Here is a 20,826-nt window from a genome sequence, read left to right as displayed (position 1 = left end):
GATATTCACAGTCCTTTCGATTTGAATTGCACACATCGCTCAACAATGATCCGACTGTCATTTGTACCATTCGACTTCTTTCAAAATGATATTGTTACCGTCAGATGTCAAAGTCTAGCCGCTTGGAGAGATTTATATATTCTTTGGAGAATCGGTTGTGAAATATTTGTGATTTAATATGAAGTTCAACGCTCAAACCATTTCGATTTGTCTCATCCGAGCTGGACTAGAGACTAGAGTCATGCGAGATCTCAGAGCGCAGTTTGGCGAGCGTGTGGGTGTCAGCCTACACTGATCACAGAACAGCAGTGAGTCACCAGCTCAGCCCCAAACTCAACTGATAACTGCAGTTATTACTACACCTCACCGAGCTGCACTGACATGGAGCGGCAGCCAAACTGCATAAGGGGGCAGAGAGGCCTAGGACAAACACACAAGCTCAATCATTCTAGATAACTACTAAATGTCACTCTTCGCCGAAGCCCCAGTCTGGCGCCTTCACATGCACTCGCACATACAAACACATGCATACCACACAGACACAAGCAAACAATCTCACACAAAAGTCAGCAAACAAACCCACGCATCACATCTCCTCTGGAGCCCAGATGCTAGTTGCGCCTTCTAGAATATTTCCTAAACTCTTGTGGACAAACGTCTTGCTTCCGCTGATGAGCTTTTGGTGTCTCCAAACCTGTTGCTAACAGAACGAGAGAATGACAAAGAAAGAGAGGACGCACTTCGTCCTCCTACAGACACAGGATGTGCTGCAGGATATTCAATGGAAATCATTTTCACACACTCTGTCAGCTCCTGCTCACTTTCCTGCATCAAGGTTTACACTTCCATTTCCTCTAGCATTTACATTTCTGACCCTTTATTCAACTGCATGCATGACTTGTGTGGTTGAAAGGCTCTCTTCATTAACAAAAGGCATAAACGGATGAATAAAACAGCATCTGCACTCACGAAGTGACTAAGCGCGTGTCATTGAGTCTTTACAGTCAGCATTTTTAAAAGAAATACATTGTCCTCCTCCTCCTCCTCCTCTCCGCCTACACACTGCACCTCACTCTGGCATGGCTTGAGCCATAGACTTATAATTACTAAATGGCTCAACCCCACTCATGTCCGTCTCACCACATCCTGACAGATGGGCCCCAGGTTTCAGGCTCCGGATGGGTTGTTTCTGGGCCACAGGGAGCTCTCAGACCACTTGCTTTTTTACTTGCAGGAAGGGTGGAAATTTTGGTCATTTTACTCAGGTACTCAGGTAATAGTTAAATGCAGCTTTCAAGGACAGGGAGTTGGTTTCTGTCAAACTATTCTATGTATAGATAATTGTTGTTAGCTGGTATATTGATTTACACTTAAAAATACATTTTTGCCTAAATGCACGACATTTACAACAAAAAATAAATAAATAAAAAGAATAGAATATAAAATAATTAAAAACTAAAGAAGAAAAAGAAAAAACAAAAGCAAAACAAAGCAAAATGAAACCAAAAAACAAAAAAAGTTTTAAATAAAGTATCGAATAAAAATATTAAAAATAAGAATAGAATAGAAAATAATTGTAAAAACAAAAAATAAAACTAAAAGAATAAACAAATCAAACAAACAAAAAAACGAAGCAAAGAAAAATGAAACAAAACCCTAAATAAAACTTTAACCCTAAAAAAACAAAACCCTAAACTATTGCTGACACTTCTTAGTTCTGGTACTCACACCCATTCCTAATTTCCAGCAATAAACTGGAAAAAGGAGATCAAAAAGGAAATGGCGTCACTCAAAAGTGAGGATTTTCCCTGTGGTGTGTAAACCATAGCCAGGAATAGCTTGACAGTCCAGCACTATAAACTCCCTCTGTGTGTATGATCCTGGAGGAAACTCCAAGAGAAACTGAAGGCATTACATATCAGTCTGGATGAAGAAGGGGGGACTCCCTGAATGTGTCACAGTGAAAGCTAGGCTCTGTGAGTACGCTGGAGAGTGCGTGTAACTGCTTATTCTGGGTGATCCTCGGGTTTGATCATAGTATGACAATGGCTCAGCTTTGAGTAAGTGAGAGCTCCGCAAAACTCTCACGCTTGAGGGAGACTCCATAATACCTTCCTCCTGTGTCACTCGCTCAATGACTTACTCACAGACGTGAGTAAAACACCCCTTTTTTTCTCTATAGCTCAGGCCCCCACACGCTCGCTCAGCCCTGCTCTTCCTTTCTTGTTCTCTTTCTGAGCCCATTTCCTGTGCAGATGGTGTAGGTTAATAAATAGATTGATAAAAGATGTACTTTATTGATTCCTGAAGGAAATCTCTGTGCAAGAGCAGCAATAATGCTGAACAAACAACCAACACAATATAAAACACACAGTGGGGCTCTACTAAAAGGTTTTTTTTCTACTGGCCTGGTCAAAAAGAGTTGATCAATTTTTGTCAGCTGTAACTTGCAATAACAGGTGTACACTGAACATTTCAAAAACAAAATTATGTTAAATGGCTATTTATCTATGATTTACAAAAAGCGATGTGCTAAACTACACAGCACAGCATGTTAAATTAATAACTAATAATATATCATTTTTTTATTGTAACATTTTAAACATAAAATGAAATCCCTTAAATAAATTCATAAAAATCATAATTATAATAAATTTTAAAAAAATCATAAATCACAATTATTTTGGTCAATACTAAGATCATGACTTTCATTTACTGAACTTTAAAAACCTTTAGCAGAAAAGTCAAATCATGAAATTCATTTAAAACAAATTAGTATTTATTTTATCAATGTAAAATATTTTAACGTTTATGATAGAAAACCAAACATTTTATAAGTTTGCAAGACACATAAATGACGTAGATGCTCAACACATCCAACGTGTGGTCTTCTTGTGGTAAAAATAACTGCAGTCTTCTCAGAAAACCAATTCTGCCATTTTTTATAATAACGTATACTTGCAAATTTATAGCTGTAATGTGCATTATAATGTAATATGTTCTCAAACACTCTTTGAGAAGCAGATGGTTTGCAAAGTTTCATAATAAAGAAAATTCTGGATTATTTACAACTCTAGTCTATCTGCATCTGTATGCAGTCAATTAACTCAGTTTATAAAAACCCAAAACACTGGATCAGTACTCCGTCCCATCCCAAGCCAAAAATCATCTTTGCTAATCCACAGCATGCTACAGATGGGGTCCATAAACATTAAGTTAACATTAAGCCATTAAATTATCGTTCACGCTGATTTTAGTATCCCAGCAGTCAAAGAATGTCAGGTTGTTATTTCATAACCTTGTCTTGTTGTCTTAATCTAATGTGTGTTGGAACAAGCATCTGGTCTACGGCGTAATGAATTTAAACAGCAAGTATGACCTTGAAACCATATGTGACTATACAAACTTTTTGATAAAACGTTGCTTTGTTGTCCTGTGTGGGTATTGGGAGGATATCCTGGATAAGATATTTCGACCATCACTTCCAGAACACCACAAAGCCGCATTGTTTCATTTCCAGTAATATTGAGGTATTATGAAAACAGTGTCTCTTTAACAAAACAGAAACACTACTCCCATGCTCTGAACTTTGGTGGTCTCCTCAAACATCAACCCAAACTGACAATGTTTTGTTTTGTTTTTTCTGCGTGTGACCTGAAATGCCATTTCTGAATCAGCGGAACATTACAGTTAGTTCACAGTGACAAACAGGAAAAAAAGATCTAAGATTAGCTTTACGATGATCAGCTTTCTGAAACCTGCTACAAACCCAACAACAAAGTCAAGCCAACACCAGCAGGAAGCAGAGTGACGTCATAGCCCTATGAAGGACACTGCTTCACGGTCACTTCCTGTTTGAGTTGCTTTGCACACAGTGATAAGACTGACACACATGAGCATTAAGTAGATACTGACCACAATTACTGGTAGGAAACTGACTGAAATAGCCAATCAACATTTTTCAGCTTCATAACGATTTATTTATTTACTAGTTGCCTGAAGCCCAGCTCTCATTCTCAGCCTAGCTTTACAATATAAAGTCCAAACAAATGTGGTAAACAAAGAGAATAATATCTATGGCCAGGCAACATCCTGTTTCCTGGTGCAACACTACAGAGCTGAGCAGATTGAGTGGTGATTACTGTAGGAAGCTGCGGCGGCACGGCTGTCAGACTGGCCATAAGAGGCCGAAACTTATCGCAACAGCTGGACAGATTTCCCATGCTCTTATGTGTAGATATCAACTTCTCTGAGCTGCATGAGGCATCGTGCACTCTCCACACCAGAAGGAGACCAAAATGTTATTTGGTGCATATCTAATTTTTAACCTTTTTTTAATGAATGTTTTTGTTTTAGCACAATTTATGATTGAAAAGTCAATGTGTGTTAGCTTTGAGACCTTTATATACTCCTAGATTTGACAAAATAAACTTATCAGATACAGATTTTAAGTCTTTCTTTTCTGGAAACAGTACAGAATACTGATGACTCATCCTGCACTACACAGACTTTTGTCCAATCAAATGCTCTCTAGAATGAGATTGCTCCTCCCCATGATGTAACCTACCACAACTAATACTGCAAAGCACCAAATCCTGATAAAACAAAATAAAACAAAAATCAGAAACACACACACAAAACAATAATAAAATACAACAAAATAAAAAAACACATCACAACACAACAAAACAAAACAAAATATGGTTTGGTTATCAGTTGCAATGCAATATGCAATAAAGCAAGGTTGGTAGGTTGTTAGGTCTGGTGCTTTATAGGACAGAACATTCCCTAATATTTCTAACAATAGCAAATCTATATGTAATGCAGCAGGTCATTCTTTTATATACGCTTGTATGTATTTTGAATGCGCTTCATTTGCGCTCTCAGGTGATTCATTCACTTTCAGTCGCGCAGCGTGGGCGGAGTCTCGTACCTGTGCTTGTGAGTGCTGTCAGCCATGTTTGTGTGGTTTGCATGCAAAAAAAAACAATGGATTATTTACCAAGATATATGGACTCATTTCGATAAAACACTTCTGGAAAGCATCGTTGAACATTTATTTTTAGTATTTTACTAGCGCAGGTGCTCATAAGCTCATAAAGGGACTCGCAAAGTTCACCTCACGTATGCGACTGCAGCGAAACGTAAGTTAAAAATAAGTGACCAATATCTTTTTCATCTTTGATCTAAGTATTGTTGTGTGGGTCTAGAGTGTTTATGCTGCAGAAAACTGACGAGCAACACTATGGTCCGCCAACAAACAGATGAGGAAGAGGAGGATGATCACGGCCATGCATTTAAAGAGAAAGGTTTGTTTGCATTTTTAGCCTCCACATTCTTATTTTTGTAAATGTAGTTGCAACAGGCAAACGTTGTTTTCTCCCATATTTCTTAAAATATGTGAGAGTGAAGATTTGTTTTTCAAATAACCTCAACTAAATACACAAGCTAATAAGCTAGTTTCAGTTATTTGTATGATGAGAATGTACTCCAGTCATATATGCATCAGTATGTCTGAGATCATCGGTCTCTGTTCTGCTTTTACAGCTGCTAAATGCAAGCAGACTGTGCATGTACAGATGCTCATCTCTGCCAGAATACACGTGACAAACACATCATCACTTTACATCACTTTTGTTGCTACTTTAATTGCTTCTTCCCTCAGGATGTAGAAACACACAGGAATAACTGATTATTTCTCTTAACATGCTACAAATTTCTTTTAAGATTTCTAATGTTTTGTAGTAATCAAGAGAAGTGTCATCGCTGAAAGAATGTCTGACATTACTCGGACTCCAGGCACTGCTCTGTGTTGACAGGTGTCCAAGACAGTGGACATCATCTTTGTTATACATCGGTGACTGGACTAGCAGTGAGCATTAGAGCCAATTAGAAAGTAAGTTTAAGTAAAATGTCTGCATTGACCATTTCACCATGTTATTTTCTGCAGTAACTGGGGGGAATATTAACTGAAGAGACCTGATCAACAGCAAGCTTAGGATTTACTGAATGTGAAATTTTCAAGCATTTTATCGCAGTGTTCACTGTTATTTTATGCACATTTTTATACTTTGAAGAATGCTGGTAATCAAACCCAACAAGTTTGTCAGGTATGGACAGTATTAAGGGGACAAAATTCTTTTATTTTCTTCTTTTTTGGGGGGGGGGTTGAACACTCTTTAATTGCCAAGCTACACACTAAATATTTATCATGCTGGGCGTAGACACTTTTTGTGCTGTCATTGCAGGTACACTGCTACAACATAAATTTAATGTAGTTACGTCGTTGACACCTTTACGTTACAGGTCTACATTTACTAATAGATACTTGTATATTATTTGCTCCTTAAAGGTGCAAAAATGAAGGCTCCAAAACAAAGATGTCACTGGATTAAGATTTGGAAAGATATATGTTACACCACCGCAACCATAAATCCTGAGCGATTTGAAAATGGGTAACAACCAAGGAAAAGTACTCATTGTTTCACTCAAAAATGATCCATGGTAATAGTTGTAAATGTTTAGATAAAGTATAAATTGTTTCATTTTAAAACTTTGCCATTTACTAATGTGTTGTTCAAAACACAAAGTTTTGGTGTCTCTTTACAATAAGGTATCATTAGTTAACATTAGTAAATGTTGAAATTAACATTAAATAACAATAAGCAATACATTTGTTACAATATGCATTCATCTTTGATACGGTAAAAAAAAAAAAACTTAATATTAAGTATTTGCCATGTTAGGTCATGTTAGGTAGGTAGCTAATGTTAACAAATGAAACCTTATTGTAAATTGTGTGCCACTTGAGTGTTTATTGTTTATACTTGTTACATTTTATTATACAAGTATAAATAAATGCAAAGGTAATTTCACTAAATGTTATGTTTCATATATACTTTCTATATAACTTCTGTTTTTATTTTATTTTTTGCTTTATTGCATAGTATTGTTAATCATTTGATGCATAGTATTGTTAATAAATTAATACATATTTTTAAAGCACATTTTGGCGATTTAATTATGCAATGGTGAAACAAATGGCAAAATGGAAAAAAATAAAATAAATGCGTGTTCAGTATTCAGCCTTCGGACCAGCGTTTCATTTTGTTCGGCTTTGCTTTTGGCCAAGAATTTCATTTTGGTGCATCCCTAGTTTGTTTTTCCATATCTCTCATTTCACAAATCTGCTCATGGTCTCAAAGAAGATTCCGCTTCCGGGACAGAGCAGATCAATACTGGTTTCAGCTGAGGAAGGTTGATGGAGGATCTATCCTGCCTTATCAGTGTAAGTGCAGGTCTGAGCATTTTAAGAAAACACACACACACACTCACACAGCGAACATGTCCAAGCACTTAGCCGCGATGTTTTAATTAAGGAAATGTCTGAGATATCCAAGAGTTTCATTACTCCAATTAAAAAAAGATGCTAAAAAGATATTAACAAACTAATGAAGTAGCCTTTCTGTTATCTTAAGACACAAATAAAGAAAAGAAAACATCCATGTGGTTGCTAGGTGGTTTCTTCCTGCAATTCTGAATCACAAAGAATTTAACTGGTCATCGCGTAATCATATGTTTAAGAGCAACGGATAACTGACTAGACAGCACACTTCAGAAACATCCCTCACACCCCACTATGAGTGACACATCTCTTGGTTTGAGTGACAAACGGGAAGCAACCGATCCCAGAGGGCCTAATCTAGTCTGACAGTTTAAACAGGCTTTCACACCGAGGTAGGGAGTCGGTCATAGTGCTGCGGGCAGTTTCGGGGCCACGTTACGCTGAGTTGAATCTATGGGAGGTTTCTGATCAGAGAAAGAAAAAGAAGCCGTTGCTAGCTCAGAGTTTCCATCCTGTGCACTTCAACAGCACAAAGTACAACTCGACTGAAACGTTTGTGTGTTCCCTCTGATGAGGTCACCGCTTTTACGGCGGGAAAAGACAAAAGACATTCAGAGCTTCAGCAGGTGTTCTTCTGTGGCTGCTTTAAAACTACAAGCCTGAGGTTTTATCATGACTTGCAGATAAATGTTTCATTGAAATCGACTGGATGTATGGTGACAGTTATGAGAGTTGGAGGGAAAGAACTTAAGAAACCTTAAGAAAAACACAGAAATACCGTGAAATATCATTACAGTTTAAAATAACTTTTTTATTTGAATATACCTTAAAATGTAATTAATATGTGATTGCAAAGCAGAATTTTTCCAGTTTTTTGTGTCCCATGATCCTTCATAACTCATAATACGCTGATTTACTGCTCAAGAAACATTGCTTATTATTATAAATGCTGAAACAGTTACACTTTATATAAACTAGGGCTGTGCGATATGGACAAAAAAAACCTATCACGATTTTTTGATAATTTTTTTGCGAAAATATTCGAATATTTGTTTTTTGTGAGCTCAAATATTCGAATGTGATATTTGCGGAAAATGCCCATCCCTAACTGTAACACGAAAGCACATTAAAATAATGCATAAGCGCAAATCTTTCCACTCGCACCAGTGATGCGCGGGTCAATGTATTAACCTGCACCCGACCGACGTTTTCAACTAACCCGCCTGCAACTCGGACCGCATTTTTAAAAAGCAGTAAATGCTCATCGTAGCGTCATTGGGCAATAGGTACGTAGGCAAAACTAACTAGGCAACAAAAAAAAAACACTTATATTATATTATATATTATAATTTTGTCAAGAATTATAAAAAAATCATCAGTAAGCTCATAATTTGTACTAAAATAGTCTAGTCTGGCTGTGTCTATTTGTATGTTTCTGCAAGGTCAGCAGAGGCTAGGGTTTGTTCCGATCAGAGCTCGTGAGCAGAGAGCGCATTTCTGAATATCCCGATCCCCTCGCTCATTCCGTGGGGTCTCACTCAACCCAGAATGGCCTGCTGGTTCGAAAATATGCAAGGAGTCATTTTATTGTTTAGAAATAAACTGGTGTTTTCTGTGTTGCTGCAAAGATGAAGTTGACGATGCAGACTCGCCATGAACGCCAGAGAGAAATGCACATTTCATATGGATTAGATCATCAGAGAGTAGCCCATTTATTTTGGTTTGAATATTTTCGTTAAGAAGACATTTCAAGCTTTCTGTAATGTATAGCCTATATTTCTCAAATCTGTGAGGCACACGCTGAGTTTAGTTCATATGCAATGCAAGTGATCGTCGGCGCCTTATTACATTGTCTGCTAGGCTATATATTTGCTTCTTATTTATTAAATACGGGCAACTGATTGATAAAACATTGATCAAAATTAAGATACAATTTATACAAAACGAAAATCTTTTAAAAAGAGTTTTCTATAAAACAAAACTTAATGAAGTCGTCAAAATCATGTTTTACCAAAAACAGCGACATTGCTCCCCATGCAGTCTTCTTTGCCGCCTCGATCTCTACGTGCAGACTGAGCTCGTGCGTCATCTTTATGCCAGTTATTCAGCCAATCGAGTTTAGGCCTATGTATTTAAAAAAAAATTCTAGTACTATATAAATGACAGGTTTAATTGGCATTTTTATTTCAAAGGACCCGACCGACTGCGACCCGAATATCATTAAAAATATTATTGGATGACTCGTAACCGCGGGAAACCGCAGGCACCTGCTCATTTTGGATCAACCCACGCATCACTGACTCGCACGCAGATTTCCTTTGCTCTGTTAACAAAACCAGATGCGCGTGCTCAGATCATAGACTGTATAAGGCTCAGATATATGCTGCCTTACAACGTGTCTCCTCTCACTCAGCCCGTGTCCTGTGCACTCACAACTCTCTCTGTGCTCACGCGCAAGATATTAAATCTTTTCACACATTTCTATTTGTAACCTTTTCTGTTCTCATCTTTTTACTGGTGCAGTGTGAACGTTCTGATCCGTTAACATGGGCTCAAAAAAAAAAAAAAAAAGGCTACGCATCACAGATAGAGTGTGTAAACCTGGAGTTAGGCATATGCCCAGTCTGCTCTGTTCTCGCGCTCCACTTAGGTGCGCTGCATCCTGATTGGTTCAGATAACATACTACGGGAGGCTGGGGCTGCAGAAAATCGTGCTATAAAGCGATTTAGAAATCGCGCACACTCAAATCGTGATTTTATTTCAATTTCGATTAATCGCACAGCCCTAATATAAACCATACCATACTTTACAGGATTCTTAAATGAATATAAAGTTGTATAAAACCGCATTTATTTGAAATAGTAAAATTATAAATGTCTTCACTGTCACCTTTGATCAATTTAATGCATCTTTGCTGAACAAAAGTAATAATTTCTTTAAAAAACTTAAGGGTTTCTTTATAGGAAAACAGATTTTGAGCATAAGGATATATTCCGTAGGTATTTAGCATGTTTAAGTGCTCTGGCTCAGATTTGTTTGTTTACAGCCTGCATTCTGGGATTTCATTCTCAACAGCAGTGGATAGTGACTTGGGCTCAGATGGCCTGCTGTGTGTGTGTGTGTGTGTGTGTGTGTGTGTGTGTGTGTGTGTGTGTTTCGGAGTATATGAGGAGGAAACAGAGAGAGTGAAACACATCACAATAAATCAAGCACGTCAGCCAGACTCCCAGAAGACCAGCACCACATGGTCCAGACACAAATACATAACACAGTCCCATATGGACACCCGTGAAACCTCACTAGACAAATCCTCACTCCCCTCTTCGGACTGGACACACACACCCAACTCCCCAAGCACCTTACTGAAAACAAGGCAGGTTTCTGTTCTTTAAAGCACACATCTGCTGGGATGGACCTAACCCAGAGCTCAAACGGGACACTGCAATGTAGAGCAAACATGGGAACAAAAGGCCTGTTTCTTTCATCTTCCGCTCCTCTCTTGCTCTACAAGACACCTAACCACTTGAGACGCAGCTGTTGAGACTACTATTGATTTGCTGTTGGGTTGATTTGAATCCATCTTGAAGTTCCACCTGCTGCCTGCACAAGCCACTAAACTAAAAAAAAAAAAAAAAAAAAACAGCGCCACCACTCACATGCAGTCACTTAGTTGACAAGAAGCTGTCACAAATAGGGCTCAGGTTTCAGAGAAACACATTTTCACGGCTGTGGAAAGTGTGACACTCACCCACTCAGTTCACGAGCACAACAGCGCCCTGTGACACCTGAGATGCAGAACAAAGACAGAGGTAAAAATGGAGAAAAAAAGTGAGATATTAGAGAGCGAGAAGAGGCGAGCAGATGTTCTGACATTTAAAACCACCAACAGAGATACAAATGAAACCTCAAAAGCTGATAATTCATTAGATGTTCATTTGAGGAGGCGTCAAGTCTAAGCTTTTCCAGATGAGATCAGTAAAGGTTGAACCACAGATTTCAGGGGGCTGGGGCACAAAGAAACATTCATGCAGACAAAAGGGTGATCGGTGTTTTAAGGACTGGGGGTTGCTATATCTGAAGTAAGCTCATTCCATTACAATAAGGCAAAAAAAAAATTCTCTACACAATCTTTACAAAAGCACACAGACACAAAAGCTCAGCCAGAAAAATGCAACACATTAAAGTCCCATTTTCCAGATAACATGCATACTTTACTGTGGCGGCAACCTCAATTAACCTTGAAACTCAAAAGAATGATTGAGTTCAAATGTGACATTTAGGGAAAAAATTATATTAATTTCTGGAAGACATACAGATAAATATACTTTAAAATGACCAATATTTAAATTCGAAGTAATTTCGAAGTAAATTTGTTTTTAAATAAAAAAAATGAACCGACATTTTTTTGTGTGCGCATGTATATTATGTACACACGCACACACATATATAAATATATATACACACATGTCATGTACATACACACGTGTACACATTGTTTTTAAATATTAACTTTATTAGATGACAACAACAATAACCAAAATGTAAAAAAGGGGAAAAATTTTAATTAACATGAACAGCTAAATATTAAATTGTTAAATAATTATAAAAACCATCATAATTATCATCTCTAGTATCACCAAATAATAATAAATATTAATAATTTCGTACAGCACTTTGGCCAGCAGCTGTTGTTTTTAAATGTGCTTTATAAATAAATGACTGACTGACGGAATAATGATTATTATTTACAGTATTATATGTAGATAGCTTTAAAATGACTTGATAATTGCAAAAAGTTTGACACTGCAATTAAACTAGGTGATCAAAGAAAATATATAATTTTTTTTTTTTTTTTGCTACTGACAAACTCTTGAATCATGAACCCTTATTCTTGGCGAAAAGCATTTGTGTACTTGTGTATACTTTGTATACTGACCTAAATGTGTTTGTTTTCATTGCAAAAAAATAATTGTGGAAGGGAAACTCAAGAACAGGATGTTGTTGGACACTTCCTCCTCGAGTTTTCCTCCAGATGACTGAAAAGAGGGTTAAATGGCACCGTACAACAGAATCCGAGCGGGCAAAAACAATAAAAGAAACCTGCACTCAATGCCACTGATTTGCAGTATAAAGATTGGGTTGCAGAAAGTGTCCTGTCTTGAGAGAGTGTGTGCATGTGTGTGTGTGTGTTTGCCTTTCCTCTGGAGGTCACATATCCCACAGTCTTTCCTTTCCGGTGTTCAGCCTAGCCTTTCTTGCAACACACTTCCTTTAAGATCTAGATAAGTTTTGGGGTCTTGAGAATTCCCATCCAGAGAACATAGACACTGAATTTATTCAAAATTTCACGGAAGCTCAGGCTTGGCAAATTATGGCCAATTCAAAACAGAACACAGTGGTATCACCCAGATCTAAGGCTTGGAATCGGTCCGTGACTTCCTCATTAATGAAGCTTTTTCCATCATTAGCCGGGCACCAGATGAACCTCATCATCACACTGCAGAGCAGACGGTGCAGTAACTGAGGCGTGGTGGGGTGGGGGAGTTGGGATATGTGGCGTGCCATCTGATTGGTGGTAAGACGGAGTGCTGCTAATTGCGCTTTTACCCAAATGCAGACATCCGCTCATTAATCACAGTGCCGGGCCTACATTTGACAAGGCAATTTAAGAGAAATAAACACAAACATGATCAAAATAACAGGAGGACTTAATTGAGCCTCTGAAGCAGGACAAACATGTTACGGGATGAAGGAAAAAGAGCGGGAAAACATGAAAGAGTGACCAGAGAGCGGGGAGACCCCTAATTGACTAGAACATCTGGCTCTGTTCCACCGTTATTTGGCTGTTTGAACTTCATTGTTCCTGTGTGATGGATGCAGCTGGAGAAGGAGGATGGAGAGGATTGAGTTTGGGGGATGGAGAGGGGCCCATTTGGTCTGCAGGCTCTGAGATGAGAGGAGGATATATTTTCCTTTCATTCTCCATGGGAGGTCATTCGCTTACTCTGTAAATTAACTCCATTCAAGGGGTGACATGCCCTGCTGCAGTCCATCATGTGTAATTTGCCCAGGTTTGGCTCGCATTGGACATTATTGCAGTCAATAATCACTATTTTTACTTATATAGGATATAATAAGGTATGAGGTTGTGCTATGTTAAAACTATGGATGCACCAATATTAAATCATTATCCAACATTGCAATTATAAGAAATGTTTCTTGAGCAGCAAATCAGCATATTAGAATGACTTCTGAAGGATCACGTGACACTGATGATTTGAGTAAGGCTGCTGAAAATTCAGCTTTGCCATCAAAAGAATACATTAGAGTTAAAAAAAAACATTACAATATAAAACATTTATTTGACATTGTAATAATATTGACAATATTACCATTTTGAGTGCATTTATGAGCAACTGAACGCAGCCTTTATGAGTATAAGGCATTTTTTATTTTTACCAACTCCAAACATAAAACAAAAACACTCTAATATTGACCAATATATGGCATTATTATATTTTCATTAAAATTATTGTAATGAAATTATACAAACTATTTCATTAATCACACTTATTAAATGTCATCTTTTGACAAGATATAGTCCATGACAGTAAAAAACTAAATGATATTTCCAATCAGCTTCCTGAAACTTTGTTTTATAACTTTTGTTTTATTGTTTTATAAGGAACCAACGTCTTAAAAAAAACAAAAAAAAACACAGCGAGAGCCTGAGAGATAATGCAATTATTACTTTGGATGAGAGAAATAATCTGCTGCATACTGAAATGTCTTTCTGACCAGAATCTATTGGAGAATGAGCAATTGAGTTCCACCAAACAAGCCAACCTATAATTAGTTCCTCCTAGGGAAGAAGAAATCGCTGAACATTAACTTCTGCTTGAACAGTAAAAATAACAGAGTTAACCTTTTAAGGGATGCTCTCTGCACTGTGCTTACTCAAGGTCAAAGGAAACAAGGCAGGCCGGTCTCTCAGTTCTTCTACCAAGCAGTTTCAAATCCACAGCTCCGTTTCCATCAAGGTCTGCACTTTCACTTCAGCTTTTCATCACCGGCTCAGACAACGTCTTGAGATACAGCTGACCTTTTCCATCTAATCTGCTGCTGCATTAGCAACTACATTCAGTCTGTTTCAGCACAGCGTTCTGTCCAGGCATCATCCCATGAAGTTCCTGTCGACCCCTGTACTGTTAAATGTTGACCCTATTCTGTTTACTCACCGCAGATGGTAATGGGCTCCATTGCGTTTATCCATAGTCAGTGTTGTGGAACATCTGCTTGGAGAACGTAGTAGCTTTTGGTCAAAAATAAATTAAGGATTGTTATTTATTGAGGATGGTAAACATCCTGTGCTTTAAGGAAGTAAAGCCATTCCAAACACCATGGTGCTAACGCCTACACTGGTTTACAGGTGCAAGAGGCATAGAGTTGTAATCTTGGAAGAAGTTTTTTGCACTTTTGCGGAAAACAAAAAGTTCCCTGAATGTTCCGTAGCTGTTAAGAAGCTTTAAACTGAGCAAGCTGACAAAGGAGATTTAAACAGACGGCTGCCACTTGTGAGAAAGTGCAGTAGATTACCTTTTTTTAGAGGGGAATTAGCTCTTTTGAAGGGCTCTCGGAGCTTTAAAAAAAACTTGAAGAGGTAGAGTAAGGAATGGGGTTAATACACTGTAATTTCACAGTTAATGTGCTTGCAAAACAGCTCCCTGGACCGTCCCAACTGTCTGTGGCCTGCTTTAAAGGCCAAACCTCAGAGATATTTTCTTCTGCGAGATTGAGATCAGTACATCTTGCGTCTCTATCACTGTTGAAAGCAGTCTCTCTGTCATCTGCTCACACCTCAAAGCCACAGGAACTTTAAAACACTGTTTTGTCCGCCTCTTAACGTCAATACTAATAGATAGTAATGCATTTAGATCTTTCCAGTAAGAGGAGCAACTCCGAACCTCAGCAATCCTCTTTTAGTTTTCAAACATTTGCTAGAATACAGCACACAGTTTGGGTGTTTGTATCATCACTGTGACAATACTTTAATAGATGTTAAAAAATGTGCAGTTCATAAGACCACATTTGCTTTTTTCCACTGTTCAATCGGTGGCTTTATGGTGAACTTTTTTTCTTTTTCTGTTGTTGTTTTAATTTGCACACAGCTGTGCAACAATAAACACTGGGAAATAGCAACACAGACTTGGTGAACAATTAAATAGTGTAGTTAAAAAAAAATAAAAACAATAAAAAATAAAAAGGCATTAAAAAAAAATTCAATGTTTGCTTATAAAAAAATGTAAACATTTAAAGTTCCAAAAAATATAAATTGTTTTCAGTGCATATTTGTGGAATGAATCGCAGTTACACCAAAACTATACATTATAAGTTATTCAGGAACTATTTTTTCCTCCACAAACTGTCCAACGTTGCATGGCAGAGATGATATTTATGGCAGGAGGGTGCTGGGGGAGAGCGACAGAAAAGAGACTCCCATTGTTGGTCTCAGGAGCTACAGTATAATTACTATAGCACATGCGGGGCTTCTACAAAGATCCCTGGCTGCAGACCGGGGACCCGACCCACAGCACTATAAATGAACTCTCCTTGCTTTTCCACATGGCTCTTTCTCCCGTTCCCCTCCTCTATTACTGCCTCTTCTATCCTTTCTCCACATCTCATTCAGAGGGCTCAATAACAAGGAACGTTTCTGCTGGCCTAAGCGGTACTTTCACTTGTCCTGCCAACAAATGTCCTACACACATTTTTTCCAATGTATTATTTACAAATGTATTAATACTTTTATGTACTATTATATTATGTACAAATGGTATATATAATGTATTAGATTACATTCTATTTATTTTATTATATTAACATTTATATTGTGTGCCAAACAATATTTATTTTTATTATTTTGAAATTTTCCATTATAGCTAATGCGTTCAATATCGCAAACCTCATCTGTGTGAGCCAGCCAAGATGTTACTGTGGCAACATATTTAAATTAGCAGAATTTTTAACGTTCGGAGAAAACCAAATGTTTCCGCTTGCAAGCCACAAAAAACATATGCATGTTCATCAATCAGTAGAAACCGTGACAGCACAGCACTAGCCTGACTTGCCACAGTTCAATCAACCAGCATTGGGCCATCAAACCATCCTTATTGTTAAGCCATGCACTCATCTCGATTTCTTGACCTTTTGTCTTCCCTCCCTTCCTCTCTGTATTCTACAAAAGCACACATTACTAGCCCCCCTTTGTGTGGGACAGGGAGCCAAAGGCTGGAAGGTAAAGTCTCCCTGGAGATTTAAGACAGAGTGACACAGCAGATGTGGAGGAGATGTCAGCCGATATCCCTGCTCCTGTCCGAAGTGAGTGTCACAGTTTCTGGATACGACAACGTGCCATGACGGCCTGTCACTTGGTGTCCGCAGGCTACCAAATGCTGATTTAACTCTTCATCACCCTCCAAAAATTTCATTTCAATCATCTTCTCACCCCTGCAGAATCCGGTGAGACTGAGCTCAAAAGCATTACTAAAATTAAACTCTTCTGCCAAAACCCGAGCCAGAGCTGCCAATCAAAAGCACTAGGATATAAACCAACAGTTGAAACACTATTATTTGCTGGCAGTATCAAACGTATATTATGATACGTTTTCAAACTGTGCACTATTTTCCCAAATATTCAGTGGCCTAAATGCAGTTTAATTGATGTGAGGCTACGCTCTAAACCAGATGCTGGGAATGGTACGCTTGGCTGTCAGTAAAACAGAATGCTAAGATTTTCCTCTTTAGTCAAGGGCCGTGTTTCATGTCTGAAAAGCACAGAATGACCCAGAGCTCTAATAGCCCTTGGGGAGAGTATTCTGCATGTGTCAGCTTATGCCCGAGTCACACTTGCTCTGTTAATAATCTCTCTCACTTTGTTCTTGCCCTGCACAGAGTCTGTCTGGCCCACCAAGGGTTTAGATCCAGAGGAGCTCAGTCTCTTTCATTAGAGCTGCTGTTCTTGATCAGAGTTGGAGTTCCATGATAATTAGCCATGACTCAAGCTGACATGAAACACCAGAGGATACTTAACGAACAGACCAGTCATGTGACCTGACCTCTCCTGTGTCTATGTCCATCCAGCAGGACGTTCAAAGGGCAACAGATCAGTGTCAAAATGAAAGGCCATACGAGTTATGAGACTGACAACCTTGATAATGCATGTAGCTGATCTTAAAAAACCATCTGCTGGTGTTAAAAACCGACATCTCAAGCATGATGCAAATAGAATAAAAATTAAATCTCTGCTCTATTTCTTTCATTTCACTTTGCAATGGACAAAAGCAAATACATACGTACGAATCACTGACCAGACCAGACCTTAAGTGAAAAAAAAGCATCCTACCTGTCTTGTGACTGTTCTTCATACATTCTCTCCTTGGCTTCCTTAAAGAGGCGGATTGCTCTTTTGGATTTCTTCATCAGGCTGTCGATGTACACTTTGAAATAATCATTCTCGCTTAGCTGAGTAAGTCTCTGGTTCTCTTCGTATTTGCACAGAATCAGCCTCAGGTGCTGGTAAGTGTCAGGTAAAATATCCAGGATGTACGGAGGACTGTTCTTTAGCTGTAATCTGGGGTTCTGACACAACCTCACCTAGAAAAGAAAAACAAAACTCCTCTTCACTGAGAATAAAATATATTCAAAGTAAAACAGCATTTTTTGCTAAAAAATTAATTTTAATAAAGAAAAATTCAAAGGTAGTTGGTATTACTGATGAATCTTTATAAAAATATTTGCAGTAATGATTGATGCATGGGAAATAAATCACAAAAGATATAGTATAAATGTATACCTTAATATACAACAAAAAAATACACAAGGGCTGCTTAAATAAAATAAATAGTTACAAATAAACGTTTTATTTCTTAAAAGGGTGTTCAATAAATACATTTCTGTGAGATATACAAGATCAATTTTTTATAGATAGATAGATAGATAGATAGATAGATAGTAAATTAAGTTAACTGGGTGGATTTCAGCTACATACAAACTTCTCGAGCTTGCAGCCACACAGTAAACTGTTTGCTACAATGTATCAAACAAACGCTTCCAAACAACCGACTTCATGGAAAAGTCTCTCAGCGCGGGAGAGCAGAGGAAGCACTGTTGCGTCATCGTCAGCAAGACTGTAAACATACTCAGGATACTTACCACTTTGTCCATGAGTTTCCATGTCTTCTCTACGGTCCGGCGGTCCGCGGCCGCCTGCTTAGGGGGTCCGACAGCGTCCTGGATGGCGTCAATAATGCCTAAAATGCGGCCTTTCCGATTGTTAGGTGGGCGTCCACTGAGAGCAGTTGCCATTTTCTGCACACTGTAACACAGAGAAATGTTGCTCCTTAAGGCAACAAAACACATGTGGGCAGATAGCCTATGTGGCAGTATAAATGAGCTGTACCAGCACGGAAAACATTGGTTATTTTATATCAGTCCAACGTTTAGTACAAAGTCAATTAAACTAAGCAATAGCAACGCCATATCCCACTGGTTATGATTGTGAACGTTAGTTGGAAACCATGAAAAACTTACGATATATAAACACACTTATCATGTAAGACACATGTAATGTTTATGGGGTCTAAAAATAAAACACGTCACTGGTAACTTTTGTGAAACCCTAATTTATTAAATCACATTATAAAAGTTTTTTAAAACGTAAGAAAATAAGCATGCAGTTTGTTTAATACGATGGTCTATGCAGTAAAATACACGTGCCCTATTAACTGGGAACAATTTGGGATTAAACCGTTTAAAAAAACTACAAAAAGGGTTACAGTGTTGCACTATTTAAAAGAGCACGTATCATAAATGCGCTGTAGTAAGAAACGCAACTTGATGTCCAAAGACTATGACAACTCATAAACCAAAGTAAGGACCTTAAATTCACTGTAAATTGCGGCAAATTGCTCTTTTGTATAATCTGTGAACTCCAGACTTACTGCGGCAAAAGGAAACACTGTAGCTGCCAAGACAGGGAATGTCAGAGTTCCTGAGTTGAAGCTTTAGGGAGGTCCCCACAAGAAAAGCAACAAAAACACACCGCCAGTGCCAGTAAACTATTACATCTCCGCCCAGATGTTCAGAAACTAGAAGCGGCTTTTTCGTATCCTCAAGCAGAAACCGCTTAAACGCAGTACAATCCCGCTTTTCTCGCTGTCTGATATAGTCGTGTCACTGCTCGCTTAAAAATCAGTACTGGAGCCTGGAACAAGAAGCAGCGAAACCAACAGGGAGGAGACAAGTGGGCGGAGCCGATGAAGCCATCATTCTCAGGTGACCAATCAGAAGGCGGGAACGTTCTCGGAGGTGATAGAGTCCTCCAATCGCCGATTACAATGGAGACTTTAAAGTGCATACTTAATATTTCCGTAAACGAAGAGGCAATGAAATCGAGCAAAGCGTTTTGTAGGTTGTTCCTATTATGCAAATTGTGCATTCAGTCGTCTTCACTTTCTCCGATGGAAACAAGTGTTATGGCAAGCCGTTTCAGCATTTATTCCTTAAAAATGTCTAAAATATTGTGTTTTGTATTAGAATGTATTATTTTATCTTTCAATAGTGACTAGTACATTTTTTCACATAGATAATTGCATTTCCATCTTCTATTGAATTAGTCACTAACGTATTAATTAAATGGGCTACTAGTACTTATTTTCTATTGTCACTGTCCAGTAACTATTCCATTGTTAGTGATAATGATACAAGTGACAGATGAAACATATACTAATACCTCATTAATAGCTCCTACTAAATCTAAAATAGACACGAATAACTATAAAGTAATTACTAGTAGCATAGATAAGAAGTAACTGTAATACTACAAAAGTTGAAATTTCAAAAGTTACTAAAATTAGAATAGTTGAATTGGGAAAGTGACAAGTAGAAATTGAATAAGTACTAGAATCTAATGAATAATGTAATAAAATAGGAAGGCTAATACTGATGTAAAACATATGACTATACTCGTTAGTTTAAAGGAATAAATGTTAAATCAGCTTTCCACACAAGTCCTGTTATTTAGCTGTCCTATAACCACATGGGTCACTGGCGGAACATTTAGTCTTGATCCTTTTAATAAGGAATGTCTTGCTCTTCCTCTTCTGTCTTCATCTCCTTCTGTTCATCTTCCTCGCGTTTGTATTCTAAGCTGGATATTCACAGTAATGGGAAATCTAGAAATATCTGTGATTTCAACATTTTGATTTCTAGGCCTGGAAAACACAATTCATCCAGAGTTTTGTATGTTAAGACCGGTTTTGTTTGTGAACAGTTCATATTTTTGAAAGGATTCCTTGATACAAAGGCACTTGACAGTATTTCATTATAATGTCACAGACAGTCTTGATTTTACCAAATAACAGTATTTTAGATTGGTATGTCAACCATCCCGTTTCACTGAGACCAGCTACATTTGGATTTC

The 20,826-nt window shown here is 37.9% G+C and overlaps 1 protein-coding gene across 1 annotated transcript in view; it reads right to left on the bottom strand.

Moving 5' to 3' along the window:
• LOC132127214 (E3 ubiquitin-protein ligase CBL-B-like) overlaps nt 1-19,613 on the bottom strand; it is a 63,805-nt gene extending 44,192 nt beyond the window's left edge. Inside the window, exons 1-3 of the mRNA XM_059538978.1 lie at nt 19,346-19,613; nt 18,558-18,720; nt 17,749-17,999 (exon numbers count right to left, since the gene is read on the bottom strand). Of these exons, the coding sequence (XP_059394961.1) occupies nt 17,749-17,999; nt 18,558-18,710 (404 nt within the window). The 5' untranslated portion in view covers nt 18,711-18,720; nt 19,346-19,613. The remainder of the gene's footprint in view (nt 1-17,748; nt 18,000-18,557; nt 18,721-19,345) is intronic.
• Between the last annotated feature and the right edge of the window lie 1,213 nt (nt 19,614-20,826).

The sequence above is a fragment of the Carassius carassius genome, chromosome 45 (genome assembly GCF_963082965.1).
Source record: "Carassius carassius chromosome 45, fCarCar2.1, whole genome shotgun sequence".
In the NCBI taxonomy this organism is placed as follows: domain Eukaryota; kingdom Metazoa; phylum Chordata; class Actinopteri; order Cypriniformes; family Cyprinidae; genus Carassius; species Carassius carassius.
The sequence above is the reverse complement of the archived record's forward strand: the minus strand, read 5'-3'. Positions and strand labels throughout refer to the sequence as shown.